Source organism: Prionailurus bengalensis, chromosome B3 (assembly GCF_016509475.1).
Source record: "Prionailurus bengalensis isolate Pbe53 chromosome B3, Fcat_Pben_1.1_paternal_pri, whole genome shotgun sequence".
Taxonomy (NCBI): Eukaryota; Metazoa; Chordata; class Mammalia; order Carnivora; family Felidae; genus Prionailurus; species Prionailurus bengalensis.
In genome coordinates this window covers 98,179,173-98,196,083 of record NC_057355.1, presented here as the reverse complement: position 1 = coordinate 98,196,083, position 16,911 = coordinate 98,179,173, and the positions used below count along the sequence as shown (strand labels likewise).

The following is a 16,911-nucleotide window of genomic DNA, read 5'->3' as shown; positions in this document are numbered from 1 at the left end:
AGCTAGCTAATTGACCTGTGCATTCTCACTGTTGAGAAAGACCATTGTCTGTGTCCTGGGCCCTGCAAATCTCTAATAGAAGCTACCACTTCCTTCTTTGGGACAGGCCCTGAGACACCTGGCTGGCTTGGTCGGTTAAGTGTTCGACTCTTGATCTCAGCTCAGGTCTTGATCTCAGGGTCATGAGTTCAAGCCCTGCATTGGGCTCTGCACTGGGTATGAAGCTTACTTAAAAAAAAAAAACAAACAGCGGGGAGGGAAGGCCCTGAGACTACGGTAACCCCCAGACCGTCTCTGGCCACCAACACAGATCCCTGGTCCTTCTGGTCCATTTGCTGGATACGACTCTGGCTTTCTGACCAACTCTCAACGTTACCCTTCCTGCTCTCACTCAAAACTCCAAAATCCTGGTCCTTGTCCAGCCCACACACTTACTCGTCTAAAATGTGCTTTGTCCGTTGGAGTAAAAAGTTTACTTAAGGCACTAAGGAAATAACATTTATAGGATAAATGAGACAGCACAGACAGGCCACAGGGTTGCTGGGGCCTGAGGAAGAGGTGGGAGGGAGAACGTTTTCTGTCACATGGGCTCCTTCCACTTTTGTACTCCTATGCCCTTGGTTTACTTGTTCCAGCCACACACCTAGTCACTGTCAGCCCGGCTGTGGCTTTATTCCTCTCTTAGCACACAGAGTCCTGCCGGGAGACAGTCCTTTGCTACTTCTAGGCCCTGCCAGTTCTCTGAGGTTCCGTATAGGTTCTGAAGAGGCCCAGCCTCTTTCAAGGGTCATTACATTCTCTGCCATGACAGATCAGAAGTCATGATGGTGAGTAGTCTGACACTAAAATATAACACTACACAATGCACAAATTAAGGTTCGATGGTAGCAACATAGGAGAAAACATTTATAGTGTTTGACAGTTTCTGCTTTTAACTTTTACAAGAGAAAAAATTGTATTCACTTTTGGAAATTGACATTACTTATATTTCCCTACCAAAGACCATCTATGTGTTTTCTTATATATATTAGGTTTCCTGTGGCAACTTAGTTGCCCACAGCCCAGAAGCATTATTTCTCCTCTCCTTTTTCCCAAACTAACTTTAAGACTTAGCTAAATTATTTGGGAGACCTGGGTGGCTCAGTTGGTTAAGTGTCTGACTTTGGCTCAGGTCATGATCTCACAGTTTGTGAGTTTGAGCCCTGCATCAGGCTTTGTCCTGATAGCTTACAGCCTGGAGCCTGCTTCAGATTCTGTGTCCCCCTTTCTCTCTGCCCCTCCCTCACTCACACTCTGTCTCTCTCTCTCTCAAAAATAAATAGACATTAAAAAAAATGTTATGGGTTAATGTGATTATATCTGACTTTATTTTTCCTTCTCTATATTTTTAAAATTTTTGAGTAGTAAACAGGCAGTATTTGTAATAAAAAAAATTTTACAGACAAAAAGAAGCTTCACTTGGTAATTCTTGTAAGAATGAAACATTATACACCCTTTCATTCAGCAATTCTGTTTCTGGAATTTGTAGAAGTATGTGCAACAGTTATACCCATGCACTAGGCCAAGAGAGGTGCAAGAAACATTAAGCACTGTTTTTACCAACAGAAAACTGAGCACCTTATGTGTTCTTTAATAGGAACTTGGTAACATAAATTTTTGTATATGTACTGTACATATCTATATCCATTAAAAAGAATGAAGTATATCTATGCATAGTTAAATAAAACGATTTCTAAGAGATATTAAATTTAAAAAGTTAAGTTGTATAATATTAGTAATAATATGGTTTAATCTTTGCAAATAAAACAAAAACTGTATGTGTTTAGAAATGGCATATGTATTAACATATATGTAAGATTGTGTATAGAAAAGCATCAGAAAGGATTTTTTAAAATGGTGCCCCAATTGTTACTACCTTTAACTTAAAGATAAAAATATAATGGTCAGATTGAGGATGTAAATAAATAATAATGACAACCTTTTGAAATGCTAGTATAACTTTTTAAATAGCCTACTAATTTGCAAGATGTATTGACCAAATAAATAAAATTTATATTCTTTTCTATATTTTAAAGGTAAATGTACTTATCATTATTCAGAATACAGTAGTCCCTCTTTATCCAAGGGTGATATGTTCCAAGACCCCCAGTGGATGCTTCAAAGCACAGATAGTACCAAAACCTGTATATACTATGTTTTTTCCTCTATGTACATACCTGTGATAAAGCTTAATTTATAAATTAGGCACAGTGAGAGATTAACAACAGTAATAATAAAATAAAACAATTTTAACAATATACTATAATAAAAATTATGTGAATGTGGTCTCTCTGTCAAAATATCTTACTGTACTATACTCACCTTTCTTATGATGATGTGAGATGATAAAATGGCTACATGATGAGATGGGAGGTGAATGATGTAAACATGACATAGCTTTAGACTACTATTGACCTTCTGGTGATTCATCAGAAGGAAGACCATCTGCTTCCAGACCATGGTTGACAGAGGGTAACTGAAATTATGAAAAGCAAAACTGGATAAGGCGGAACCTCCTGTAATATGAGATGAGACTTCATTGCTAAGAGCCTGAGTTGGTATTTTAGCTTTTTATAGGATAAATTATATCTGAGTTTTATCTGATTTTCTACTCTAAAGTAGGTGAAAATACTGAAGTGTGCACTAAAAATTCACTTATTTATAAAAAAAGTAGTTTCTTCAAAGGACAAATTTTCAACCTTTAAGAATTTATTTTGTCTCATTTTAAGCTTAAAACGGTAGAAACCCTATTGGGCAGTACAACCAAAATTGGAGATGTGATTGTTCTTGGAATGATAACCCAGTTAAAAGAGGTAAGTTAAACTTAATAAGCATCAAACTGTTTTCAGCCTTTGGACTGATGAAATGTCAGTTCCATATAGCATTTCTGCAGAGGGTACAGGGATGTATTCTTCATTGAAGGCTCCTGCCTCAGTTACCAAGTAGCCTTTGCATCTGCATTTGGTTTCCTGAGTAGACATCAGGGAGTGTCTTTGACAGGCCGCCAGTTTGCATAGCCTGAAATTAGTCCTCAGTGACCTCTGCTGGAACTGAGAGTACGGAGTTTCTAACAAGCAAGGCTGCAGACCACATCCTGCTCCCTCAGAGAAGGACGCTGTTGGCTCTCTTAGGTGGAGGCACCTGGTGAGGCCCATACGGCCACCACGGAGCATCCCTCTTGCCGTCTCTTGATCGGCAGAGGTCATTCTCCATGTCCCTCTTAGGAGTCTCAGTCTCCATCAAGTGATTAATCTGAGGCTACCAGACTAGCAAATGGAAACACGTGGGCCAGGAATTGCTAGTTTTGAGAAATCCACTGTACTCTACTGTATTCTGTTGTCAAAGTTGTCAGTATTTTAATTATTTTGTCAGAGTATCCATTTTTACGTAAATGTGGACATATTTCTTTTAACTTTTTTAGGGAAAATTTTTTCTGGAAGATCCTACGGGAACCGTACAACTGGATATTAGTAAAGCTATATCCTTTATATATTTTTTAAAATTATGTTATATGAGTTGGGGATATTGATTACACATCATTCTTAAGTTAACCTATTTGGTTTCCTATTGTAACTTACGTGTGATGATGATGCAGGAATTGAGACATAATTCTAGCCAGAGACAAAAGAAACTGTAATTCTCCCATATTTGGAGAATCCAAACAAGTCAGTGAGGAAGTTTATACCATGCTAAGAATGATCTATACTGACATTATTACCAAGCTACATCTTAGAATGGGGAAATTTAAACCTAAAAATTTTTAAGCTATGATCTACTCACAGTTTCAAATGTGAAGTCTTTGAATTTATTAGTCAGAAGTCCTTTGAGCCCAGAATTCATGTTGACTTTATCACCACCTCAAGCATAGAAATAGAATTATTTTCCTCAACTGCTGTATACCAGTTCCATAGTGGTTTATACACAGAGTCATGCTTTGTCTTAGCAGAAGGTAAGTCAGTATACCTTTTGCTGTCCTCCTCATCGTTCTACAGTAAAACCATTTCTACCTTGGTTAAAAAGTATTAACATGATATCATTTGGGAGAACATTGTTTATAAGAGCATACTTTTTTTTTTTTAATTTTTTTTTTTCAACGTTTATTTATTTTTGGGACAGAGAGAGACAGAGCATGAACGGGGGAGGGGCAGAGAGAGAGGGAGACACAGAATCGGAAACAGGCTCCAGGCTCCGAGCCATCAGCCCTGAGCCTGACGTGGGGCTCGAACTCACGGACCGCGAGATCGTGACCTGGCTGAAGTCGGACGCTCAACGGACTGCGCCACCCAGGCGCCCCTTTTTTTTTTTTTTTTTAATTTTTTTTTTTCAACGTTTATTTATTTTTGGGACAGAGAGAGACAGAGCATGAACGGGGGAGGGGCAGAGAGAGAGGGAGACACAGAATCAGAAACAGGCTCCAGGCTCTGAGCCATCAGCCCAGAGCCTGACGCGGGGCTCGAACTCACAGACCGCGAGATCGTGACCTGGCTGAAGTCGGAGGCTTAACCGACTGCGCCACCCAGGCGCCCCAATAAGAGCATACTTTTGACAACATTAAAAAACTCAGACTGGTGATGGGCCTGGGGTTTCTTTTTGGGGTGATAAAAATATTTTGAAATTAGTGGTGATGGTTATACAACTTGCGAATATACTAAAAACCACTGAATTGTATACCTTAAAGGGTGAAGTGTAAGGATATGTGAATGATGTCTTAATAAAATTGAAATAAAACCCAAACAAACCAGATTTTACTTAGGGTCATAAAGTGAGACATTTCCTAATCTTTGTACCTCATGTCTCCGTACTCTAACATGTATTGTGAAATTAAAAAGTGAAAAGTTTTACTTCTGAGTCTGTTTCTGTTTCATGACTTTTTAAAAATATAGAACTGAGACTACCTTTGGATCTGTAGCTAGGTGGGACTGGCAACCTCTGTAGTTAGTTGACAGAAGATGAGACAGCAACTTAGCATTACTGCTTTGTCTTCCATAACTTTCTTCCTTTCAGATAAGAAGAATTGGACAAATGAAAGTGACTTGTTACTTATCTTTTTTCAGGCTGGTTTGAAGATCAGGTGTTTCATGTCAATGCCTTCGGATTTCCACCCACTGAACCCTCTAGTACTACTAGGTATAAAATGTTTGGCTGAAGCCCTACAGGAATCTCATAATACTGGCAGTAGTGGTTTTAAGAGTGTGTATCATTTGTCGGTTACTCAGGCTTTGTGTCAGAATGCAAAGAGTAATAGAAAGAGTTGGAAGACTGGGTTATATGTGCATCTGAAAACTAGCACGTTGATTCCTGGTTAGTTGTATTCGTATCTCCCTACCTTGGCTTTTATGGGCACGTGTTCCAGTCTTCCTGTCTCGCTTATCTATGGGGTTGATTAGAAGTTCAACTGAGGTAAGAGATAGGAAGACACTTAGAAGAATATAATTTTCATGTTAATATAAAGCCTTATTTTTCTACTAATGATTAAAAGTTACAAGAGGCAGGGGCACCTGGGTGGTTCAGTCAACTAAGTGGCTGATTTCAGCTCAGATTATGATCTCGCAGTCGTGGGTTCGAGCCCCATATTGGGTTCTGCTGACAGCTCAGAGCCTGGAGCCTGCTTCAGATTCTGTGTCTCCCTCTCTCTCTGCCCCTCCCCCGCTCATACTCTGTCTCTCTGTCTCTCTCAAAAATAAATAAACATAAAAAAAAAAGGTTACAAGAGGCAGATGGAAAAGCTCTTTAATGTAAGCAAAAGCATCATAATGTTAGAGCCATTCCAAAAGGACCTTCTCTGAGAAGAGGGAGTTCCCTGTCACTCGGGGTTTTTGTTTTTTGTTTTTTGTTTTTAAATTTTTTTAATGTTTATTTATTTTTGAAGGAGAGCGGGACAGAGTGTGAGCAGGGGAGCGGCAGAGAGAGAAGGAGACACAGAATCCAAAGTGGGCTCCAGGCTCTTAGCTGTCAGTACGGAACCTGATACGGGGCTCAAACTCACGAGCTGTGAGATCATGGCCTGAGCTGAAGTCGGATGCTTAACTGACTTGAGCCACCCAGGCACCCCTGTCACTCAGGTTTTTGAGCAGAGGCTAAACGATGGTGTAAAAGTTATAGCTGGTGGCCTGTGGGTTGAATGTAGTCTGAAGAGCTTTCTTTCTTTTTTTCCCCTTTGAGGTATTCCCCTTTGAGGTATCTTTTGTTTCCGTTGTTTAAAAATTAAGAGATTTCTCATAAAAGTCTAGATTTCTGAGTCGTCTTGAACAACCAGATCTGGCAACATGGTCCCTGAATTCTCCCCCAGCTATCACTCCACTGCAGTGATGGCGCTTTGGGCAGGACATGTCAGTGCACCCTAGCTCATACCTAGGAGGCCTCAGCTGGTTGCTGCTTCCTTATTCAGTGTTCCCTTCCTGAAGCCTGTGAACATTTGAGTTTGCCACCTTTGGGGGAATTAAAGTTGCCTCCTAATCTTGAGATTCTGTCTGTGGTGAAAGTGATTTCAAGAAGTGTAAGAATTAAGATTCTAGTCCTAGTATACCTGTACAAAATCAAGGTATACAGGCCACGTTTGCTGCCTGGAAGTTACCATCAGGGCAACTTCTCTTCCTGTTGAGGTAACCTAGGGGAAAGTGCCGTTCATGCAAATGAGGACACAAGCCCTCATCAAACCAACTCACTTTTAAGTGAATGCGTTTAGTGCCAGTTTGTGGCTTTTTACAACATGGTAGGTTTTCTTTGGGATATATTTAGAGCAAAATTTCTGTCGCTTTTGACATTTTATTTCCATACAGGCTTCAAAACTACTACTTTGGAATGAGAGGTATAATCAAGGAAGCTGGCCGTGAGCAGTAACCCTTCGGTTTCAGCCTCATACAGAGCCTGCCAGGCAGTGGAGACGATAGGGGGCAGTGCAGAGTAGTGCACGAAGCTCTGGCCCTGGCTCTCAGACAGGGTCTGAAACTGAGCACTTGCATCTGTTAACTGGGACGGGCCGCAGGCAAATCACTTAACCCTCCTGAACCTTGTTTTTTTCTCTTTTGTAAAATAAAGAAAATAAAATCTCCTCAAATGAGGTTTATTAAGGATTTAAGATTGTAATCTGAGATATGTTTATATATGTACATAATTTACTTAGGAACCACATCATCCATCCATCCATCCATCCATCCATCCAAGGAGAGAGTTTCTTTTTATGTGTGACTATGCATGTTTATATCCTTTTTTTTTTTTGACATTAATAATGGACACATACATTGCTTTGTAACATCCAAATTTTTATAATTCTGCCATGTATGTTAGTCTCTGTAGGCCTCCTTAATCCCTTAGAACAAATTTCTAAACATGGAATTGTTCGGTTAAATGGTTAGTACTTATTTTGAGCACTTTTATTAGATATTGTTTAAATCAAATGTGCATTCCTCCTACTTTCAATTACATAGGAAGTTTAATGTTTGCTTTAGTCGGTTTTAAAAGACACAGAAACAGCCTATTAAGTATTTATTCACTGCTTCTGTTTTTCTTATTTTAGGGCATTTAAATAAACTTATTTGCTTTTTAAGTGCTACAAATAGTACATTTTCATGGCACTATTTACACTGATGGGAAAGTAACCTCATTAGGTAGAAAGAAACTAAATTTGTAAAATTATTAGAAAAACATCTCCAACATGGGGCTGGCTCAGTCAGTAGAGCACGTGACTCTTGATCTCGAGGTTGTGGGTTTGAGCTCCATGCTGGGTGTAGAGATTACTTAAAAATAAAATCTTTAAGAAAAAGAAAGAAAGAAAAACATCTCCAACAGAATATAGGATAGAAGCTAATAATTATGTCATAATTACCTAGGGCATACTATGGAAATACTAATTTTTTTGGAGGGCCTTCTAATACATCTGTGAAGACTTCTGCAAAACTAAAGCAACTAGAAGAAGAGAATAAAGATGCCATGTTTGTGTTTATATCTGACGTTTGGTTAGACCAAGGAGAAGTGTTGGGAAAACTTCACACCATGTTTTCTGGTGGGTGCCATTCTTTTCTACCCTTTTAAGCTGGAACGAGGGTTCATGTCTTAAAACTAAATTGTTACAAATGTATCTTTTTGAGTAGTCTATTTTCCTGTAAATGTTGCTTCAGCAGTGAGATATTTTAAATGAGCCCATCTTAAAAAACTTAAATTTTTACATTTGAAACATAATTGTGCATGCATATGTGTGTTCATGAGAGCTAAGAATTAGTCCTAAGTATAGCATAAGAATGGATAAGAGCTTGGGTTTGGAGTCTGACAGAACTGGGCTTATTTATTTATTTTTTTAATGTTTATTTATTTATTCATTTTGAGGATGGGGGGTAGAGAATCCCAAGCAGGCTCCACACTGTCAGTGCAGAGCCCAAGTCAGGGCTCTATCTCATGAACCTGGAGATCATAATCTGAGCTGAAACCAAGAATCATATATTCGACTGATTGAGCCACTCAGAACTGGGTTTAAATTGCAGCCTGATACCTTGGGCAGGTTACTTAATCTCTCTCTCAGTTTATAGGGATGTTGTGAGAATCAAGCTATTACAGGGCCTGGCATATAGTAAGTGTTCAATAAATGGGCAGTATTGTTACTATTGTTTAAAAATACTGGTTATTAAAATAAGGTATTATTAAACTAGTAAGTTTTTGTTATTAAAAACTCATGGTTAGGGGATCCTGGCTGGCTCAGTCAGTGGAGCATGTGACTCTTGATCTCAGGGTTTTGAGTTCAAGTCCCATGTTGGGCCCAAAGTTTACTTAGGAAACAAAACAAACAAAAGAAAAACCTCATGGTTAAAGGGTTTTTAATCTGATTTCTAGACTATAAAAGTGATATTCATTTTATTCTCTTATTTTTAGGTTATTCACCAGCACCTCCAACCTGCTTTATTCTGTGTGGTAATTTTTCATCTGCACCATATGGAAAAAATCAAGTTCAAGCTTTGAAAGGTATTGAAGGTCTATTGAATAAATGTTTCTACATTTAGATAAATGAAATTGATAAGAAATGATCTATAATATTTTAATTTCATTTAAAAGACGTAGAGTTGTAGCTAAGCAAATATAATTTGACTTTTATGTGCATTAAATGCAAATTAAATTTAATGTCCCTTTTAAATTTTAGATTCCTTAAAAACTTTGGCAGACATAATATGTGAATATCCAAATATCCACCAAAGGTAATGATTTCTATTGCTATATTTTTAAAAGTTTTTTAAAAAACAAACAAAAAGTGAATTCTAAATTTTATATCCATGATTATTAAGAAATGAATGGAACAAAAGTTTGAGAAAATTAGTATGCTAAGAAAAAATTATCCTCACATCATGATAATGTATGTTATACTGTACTAGAGATTTATAGTGAAAAATATTGAAAAGGAAAGTGATACTTTCAACTATATTTTTAATTTCTTGGTGACAGTACTTTGTCTAGAGCTGTACTCTTCAATATGATGGTCACTAGGCACATGGTCTCTTTAAATTTAAATTATTTAGAGGTTCCTGGGTGGCTCAGTCAGTTAAGTGTCCAGACTCTTGATTTCGGCTCAGGTCATGATCTCACCACTGCGAGATTGAGCCCTGTGGTTCTGCGCTGGGGTGGAGCCTGCTTAAGTTTCTCTTTCCCTCTACCCCTCCCCCACTTTCTCTCTAGCACTCTCTCACTCTGTCTCTCAAAAAAAATTAAAGTTAAATTATTTAAAGTTAAATATAATTAAAAATTCACTCACACTAGCCACAGTTCAAGCACTCAATAACTGGACAGTGCACACAGAGACATTTCCATCACTGCAGAAAGGTCTGCTGGACAGTGGTAGTCTAGAGACTTAGTTCATTTATTAAAATGCATGAAATTTAAAAAATATTAAAAATTATTATTTAATTCAAGGCAGTAACTCGTCTTTACACTACTGGATAGTGTTGCAATAATTTTTTTTTTTTTAATGAATTATATTGAATTTTGCTACAGTAGTCGTTTTGTGTTTGTTCCTGGTCCAGAGGATCCTGGATTTGGTTCCATCTTACCAAGGTAAGTTGTGTGTAGATTTTTCTAACAGTTAAAAATATTTTGTGAAATTTAAAAATATATCCTATACCACATAAATTGTTTCTATAGGCCACCACTTGCTGAAAGCATCACTGATGAATTCAGACAAAGAGTACCATTTTCAATTTTTACTACCAATCCTTGCAGGTAAATATTACCATTTTGTGTTATGCTTTTTTCGTTTCATTTCAAACTAACTTGCTTCTTAAACTTTGTCTCCGAACTTTGACTACTATGAGGTAAATATAAAGCGAAAATTTCTCTTTATTTTAGGTTTCTCAAAACTTTAGAAATATTTTATCACTGGGCACCTGGATGGCACAGTCAGTTGAGCTTCTGACTTTGACTTAGGTCATGATCTCACGGTTTGTGGGTTCGAGCCCCACATCGGGCTCTCTGCTGTCAGGGACGAGCCTGCTCGGGATTCTCTCTCCTTTTCTCTCTCTGCCCCTCCCTGACTCATGCTTTCTCTCTCAAAATAAATAAATAAACTTAAAAAAAATAAAATTAAAAATATTTTATCACTATTGAATTCACTGATAATGAATTTAGAAGCTGAAAAACAGATGGAGATTTAAAAATCGATATTCTCATTACACATCCTTTAAGAAAAGCTACAATGGAAGAGGGAAACAGATTATGTGTTACTGCACATGCCACTTACTATAGTCAGAGGTTACAGTCCTTGGTTCTCTCTTTTCTGCCTGCATTCACTCCTTTGGTGACCTTAGCTACTCCCAAAGCTCTCAGTGCCATCTGTGTATTGACAACTCCCACATTTACATCTTCAGCTCAAACCTTTCTCCCAGACTCCAGACTTATGCATCCAGATGCCTGCTCATCATCCCCCGTGTATGTCTAGTAGACAACCTCACACTGAGCTGCTCATCTACTTCCCACCCGTCAGCTCCCAACCTGTTCTGTACTCTTCCTCATCAGAGTTCATGGCACCTTAGTCCTTCCAGTCACTCGGGCCAAAACTTTTTGGGTTTCTCTCACATGTAGTGTTTCAGGAAGTCCTTCAAAAATGTGAAGGAAGACCAAAATATATGCAGAATCTGGCCACCTGTCACCGCCTCTGTGACCCTCTACCATCTGCTCTAGCCTGGATTACTGTAATAGCCTCCTCGTTGGTCTCGAGCGTCTACCCCTGCCCCTCGGTAGTCTGTTCTTAACGCTGTGTTAGAGTGATCCTCTGACACATAAGCATGTCACCTCCACCTTACGATCCTCAAATTTGGGCGCTCCTCGTGCCATTCAGTAACAGCCCATATCCTTGCCACTGCAAGGGCCCAGCATGATAGTCAGGGCCCAGCATGATCTGGCCTCCTATTCCTGCTCCTCTCTTCCTCATTTATTCCAGTCACCACAGCCTCCTTTCTGTTCCTCAGACATGCCAGCCATGCTCTGTCTCGGGGCCTCTACTGTAGCCGTTCCCTCTGCCTGTCCTGTGTTCCTCCTTTGCCTGCAGTGTTCTTCCTCTGCATATCTGCTTGACTCTCTCACCTCCTTCATGTCTGTGCTCAAATCAGACTCCGTTATCAGCCCTACCTATTTTCATCATCCTGTTTAATCCTCCAGCCATCTAGCCCTTCTTACCTCACAAATGATCCCTGATAGCCGGTTTTTCTTTTTCCCATACACTTAGTCATCTCCTAACATCCCATATAATTATCATGTTTATTGATATTTTTTCTGACTGCCCTCCCTCCATTAGAATATAAACTGCATCAGGGCTGGGATCTTTTTGTTTTGTTCACTCATCCCTACGATAGTGCTGGACACATACGGAGAGCTCAGTAAATTACTGTCGAATGAATGGAAGGATAGAGTCCAGCTGAATTTTTGCTGTGGTAAACGATGGGTAGTGGGAATAGCTTTGTATCCTAAAACATTTTGCCTTTTAAACTATCTCCTTTTTTTTTTTTTTTTTTTGCTGAGGAAGTCAAATTCAACTACTGCTTTCATTTCAGAATTCAGTACTGTACACAAGAAATTATTGTCTTCCGTGAGGACTTAGTCAATAAAATGTGCAGAAACTGTGTCCGCTTCCCTAGTAGCAATTTGGATATTCCTAATCATGTAAGTTAAGAGTCTTCTTTATTAAGCTATCATAAGTGTTGCATTATATAAAATACTGTTAAGTCACTTAATAATTTGACCTTTTATGTTTATGGTTCAAACTACTTTTGCCAGTAAGTTAATTTTTGTTACTAAGTCAGTGTTTCTCAACTTTCTCACTGAAGTATCCCCTAATGGGCAGAGGGAAGCCCAGAATGAACCAGAAATTTCTTTGAGTCTTCCTGTTTTGCCTTAAAACTCATAAATCTTACGTTGTACTTCAAAATATATATGTATTTATTTTAAAAAGTATTTACCTCGGGGCACCTGGGTGTCTCAGTTGGTTAAGCGTCCGACTTCAGCTCAGCCCGTGATCTCACGGTTCATGAGTTCAAGCCCCACGTCGGGCTCTGTGCTGACAGCTTGGAGCCTGGAGCCTGTGTCTCCTCTCTCTGACCCTGCCCCACTCCTTCTCTGTCTCTTAAAAATAAACATTAAAAAAAATTTTTTTTTTAATGTTTACCTCATCACGTTCATTATTTTATATGATCTGTCCACATCGGGAGGGTATGTAATGTTTATCTTGTAGCTTCAGGGTTCCCTGAAGTGGTACATGGATCCCCATGTACCATTTTGGGAAATGTGGAGGTACATCTTACAGAGCATTTTAAGTATTTATTTTATAATATTAAAGTTTATGTAGGCTACGTATCTATTCTTGGCATTACTCAAGCTGTGGAATTATTTTTAGATGAACATAATTAATAACTGAGTTTATTATACAGTTAAAAGTACAACTGTTCCAGTGTGACTATTTTGGGGGAGTAGCTTTTATGATAAGTGGTGTTAAATGAAAACTTACAGATTTTTTCCTAAAATACAGGATAGCTTATTTCATTTCATATCAGTGTTTCTCAAAGTTCTGTGATTTAAACTTCTCCTAATTGTTTCTCAAATTTTCTAAGTCTTTCTGGTAATTGATATTTAATGTAAAGTTATTTGTTAGCAATTTTAACTTTTACAAACGAGCTGAAGTTTGTTTTATATCATTCTTTTGTAGTTTGTAAAGACGATCTTATCCCAAGGACACCTGACCCCTCTCCCCCTCTATGTCTGCCCAGTGTACTGGGCATATGACTATGCTCTGAGAGTGTACCCTGTGCCTGATCTCCTGGTCATTGCAGACAAATACGATCCTTTCACTGTGACCAATACAGAATGCCTCTGTATGAACCCGGTAAGAACGTCATCAACCTTATATGGGCATAGTTCATCAAGATTGGAGTATTATTTCTTTAAATTAAAAAATTTAGTAAAATCACTGTTAGGAGTAAAAATATGCTATTAAGGAAACATTGAATTAATATGGTACACACAGAAAGTTCTTCAACTTTCAGGATAGCATGTGACTATAAAGTAATGTAACTTAAAAAAAAGAATACACCAAAGCTTATAAATCCAAATGAGTACTTTTCCCCTTCAAGGTAACTTACCTTAGGATTCCTTTCTGGGAATTGCTTTCAGAGCCTGTATCTCATTCTCTTTAAATATTTTAATGTCCTTTGTGGAGGATTTTGACTTTTGGAAATTTGTGCAAGTCCCAGAAACCTAAGCTGGATGAATGTGGGAATTCTTACTCGGACACAATTTCTACAGAAGTAGAATTGCCTTTTCATATTTGGGGAATTACTGCATAAACATTGTTGATGTGATACAAACTATCTTCAGTAGTGATTTTTACTTTGTATTCTTCATTGATTCTTATGAATGTTAGACCTATTTTAATACTTTTTTGTTTTGTCTAGGCCATTTCTAGAAACATCATGACTTACTATTGGTTACTGCTTTCCTCAAACACTCATTTATTTTGTCCAGCTTCCTCTAAGACAGGGTTTCTTAACCATGCAACTGTTGACATTTTGAACCAAAGAATTTTTTCTTGGGGAGCACTGTCCTGTGCGTCAGAAGCGTACTTATTAACAGTGGGAAATGTCTCAGGATGTTTGCCAAATGTCCCCTTGGGGGACACAATTTTCTGTGGTTGAGAACTGCTCTGAGGAGGGGCACAGTCAACAATTTGGTTTCACTGTTTGAAATTTGTGGCCTGATTTTTTTAGAACCTTTATTCACTTTTCCAATATTCTTTCACAATGAGGCTATTTCTTATTTAAATTTGACTCTTTGGGTGTTCTCATAGTTAATGCTTTCTTTGATAACACCTTATTTCTGAATTTTTCCACTTTCTCATCCGGTAGGCCAGTAAACAGCCCTCTCTACACCATCATTCTGTCCTTTTTTACCTTATTTATACCTTTTGGGCAAGCCCCAAACTTGCCTTTGACATTGCTCCATCCCTTCTTGACACTTCCACTAACGGATGCCTGCAACGGGCCAGACACTGAGTTGGTGGCAGGCACACGGAGACTGAAACAAAAAGACCATCTCTGCCCTAGAGTTTAGTAGTGGACGCATTGTGGGATTACTGCTCAGTTGCTTTGGGGGCACCTGAGAGGGGCATCAACCTAGATTTTTCACTGGAGGGAGAGAGGGGCAGGAAAACTTTCTTCAACATGATGTTTACGGGTCTTATAGGTGTATGTAGCATTGCACAGTACAGCATTTCTTAGGCTAGGTAGAGCCACCCTAAGCATTTCCAGATACATGTTAGTAGAAGACAGTCTAGCCAACTTGAAAGACTTTTGCTTCAGGTGGAGCCATTTTATAGTAGTATCTTCTCTCAGCAAAGATCAGGGGGGGGGAAACATCTGCCTCATTACTTTATAGTCACATCTTACAACTTTCTTTTTAAGTCATGAGCAAGGAGTTTGATTTTAAAAGTAGGAATTCTTTTTAGGACAGTTGAGTGTTCACTTACAGGCATTTTTTTCTCCCAAAGGGATCTTTTCCAAGAAGTGGATTTTCATTCAAAGTTTTTTATCCATCCAGTAAGATAGTAGAAGACAGGTAAGTGTACCCCCAGAAACAAGAAACAGCAAGAAGGAGGTGTCTTTTAGTAGTGTATTGCTGAAAATCACAAGTCCTGTAGGTGTGCTGAGGTTTTTAAAAATATCTGTAATTGTCTTTTGGAATGTTCTAGGCTGAATTTCTGGTCATGTTGTGGGACATAGAATTGTATGTACTTGATGGCACATTTGTGATAAAACAGATTAAGAACTGTTTTCTGAGGAATATCTCAGAACAGCTCTGGAGCTGGGTTAGTTCTTTTATAGGCTGACTTCTGATGACATCATTATTCAGAGAGGTCAGCCCCACCCTCCACATGGTTGATTCTCAAAACCTAGGTAATCTGCCTTAAATTGGCAGCAAACAAGGGGGGGGGGGGGCAGGGACTGGATGTGTGTGTAGTGATGGTGAGGGGTTGGGAGGCTGTCTTGGGAAAAAAGAATAATGACCTGGGAGGGCAGTGGTTTTCAAAGGGTGATCTATAGACCACTCTCATCCAAATCTTCTGGAATCCTTGTTAAAAATGTTATGTTTCTGGGGTGCGGAGCATAGGTGGCCCAGTTGGTTTAAGTGACCAATTCTTGATTTCAGCTCAGGTCGTGATCTGAGGGTTCGGGGGTTTGAGCCCTGCATTGGGCTCTGTGCTGACATCGCAGAGCCTGATGGGGATTCTCTGTCTCCCAAAATAAATTAACACTTAAAAACAAAACAAAAAAGTTTCTTACCCTGGCCCAGGAGATACCATGGTCATGAAAGTGGTTTTCCCAGGGAAAGGCTTATCCATTGCACTCCGGCTGTGCCAGCCCCTGCGATGTCCCTGAATGTGGGAAGCCCGGCTGCATAATTTGTGGCAGTGGGGAACTGCTTTTGTGTTCTCTGCTGGAGGCGGGAACTTAATCCAGGATTAAGCGGGAACTTAATCCTGTTAAATTCCAGGATTCTGCTCCAGACCTATCAAATGTCTCTAGTTTAGGGCCCAAGAATATGCATTATTGACCCTATTTCTCTTGGATTCGGGCATCCTAACATGCGATTTCTCAGTTAATCATATTTTGAAAATGTTCCCACATTCAGATAAGAACAAGTGAGCAAGTAACTGCCTTCTGGGTTCTTGTCAGAGAATATAATCTTGAACACACAGCCCAGTTGTCTTTCATTTTTGGGGGGCAATTAACATATTTACTCAAATAAAAACAAACATGAGTACATTATAAAAATTTCGATGTTTAAAAGTATAAAATTGGAAAGGAAAAATACATATGCTTCCTAACCCTGAAACCGTGATTAAGTTTCTTACATATTTCTTGAAAAAAAAATGCATTGTTCTTGCTGCTCAATAACTCATGGAGGATTTAAGTCCATTCTCTTTGAGATACTGTAAATTTTATTCTCGGATTCACTCACTTGACACATATTTGACTCTTACGACATTCCAGACACTGCTTAATTTGTGGAATGAATACAGCCAGACAGATACTCATTAAGGTCGCAGATATTCTAGTCTATTCTATAAGCCCAAATGTTTGACTCTACCTAGCCCGCACTGAATCCTAAACTGCCCCCCCCCCACCTGATTTGGAATGCCCTTAGGTAAGAGGAAGCACCTGTCTCCAGTCTCATGGCTCCCTATTGTCACACCTGGATGCCCCTGAGGGCATCTGATTTTGTGATCCCAGGATTAAGTCACCTCTGAGGGGTGTCTGCCAGGAGCATATTTTGTCCATCTTCAGGATGACTTTTACTGAACTGCGATTTGATATGAAACTTACTCTGCTGTGAAAACCAGTCCCGGGAACT

At 38.9% G+C, this 16,911-nt stretch overlaps 1 protein-coding gene and 1 non-coding gene across 4 annotated transcripts in view; both read left to right on the top strand.

The window, feature by feature from the left end:
* Positions 1 to 16,911, top strand: part of POLE2 (DNA polymerase epsilon 2, accessory subunit) — a 31,752-nt gene that overhangs the window by 12,558 nt on the left and 2,283 nt on the right. For 2 of the 3 annotated variants that reach the window (XM_043556083.1, XM_043556085.1), the window contains exons 7-18: positions 2,769 to 2,852; positions 3,461 to 3,517; positions 3,940 to 3,988; positions 5,094 to 5,166; positions 7,869 to 8,041; positions 8,902 to 8,991; positions 9,167 to 9,221; positions 10,012 to 10,071; positions 10,159 to 10,236; positions 12,063 to 12,171; positions 13,211 to 13,387; positions 15,047 to 15,114. In XM_043556083.1, the coding sequence (XP_043412018.1) occupies positions 2,769 to 2,852; positions 3,461 to 3,517; positions 3,940 to 3,988; positions 5,094 to 5,166; positions 7,869 to 8,041; positions 8,902 to 8,991; positions 9,167 to 9,221; positions 10,012 to 10,071; positions 10,159 to 10,236; positions 12,063 to 12,171; positions 13,211 to 13,387; positions 15,047 to 15,114 (1,073 nt within the window). The remainder of the gene's footprint in view (positions 1 to 2,768; positions 2,853 to 3,460; positions 3,518 to 3,939; positions 3,989 to 5,093; positions 5,167 to 7,868; positions 8,042 to 8,901; positions 8,992 to 9,166; positions 9,222 to 10,011; positions 10,072 to 10,158; positions 10,237 to 12,062; positions 12,172 to 13,210; positions 13,388 to 15,046; positions 15,115 to 16,911) is intronic. The other variant, XM_043556084.1, reaches the window with a different exon arrangement.
* On the top strand, positions 15,832 to 15,995 carry LOC122469896. Its single transcript, XR_006293775.1, has one exon. It is a non-coding gene; the product is annotated as a U1 spliceosomal RNA (small nuclear RNA).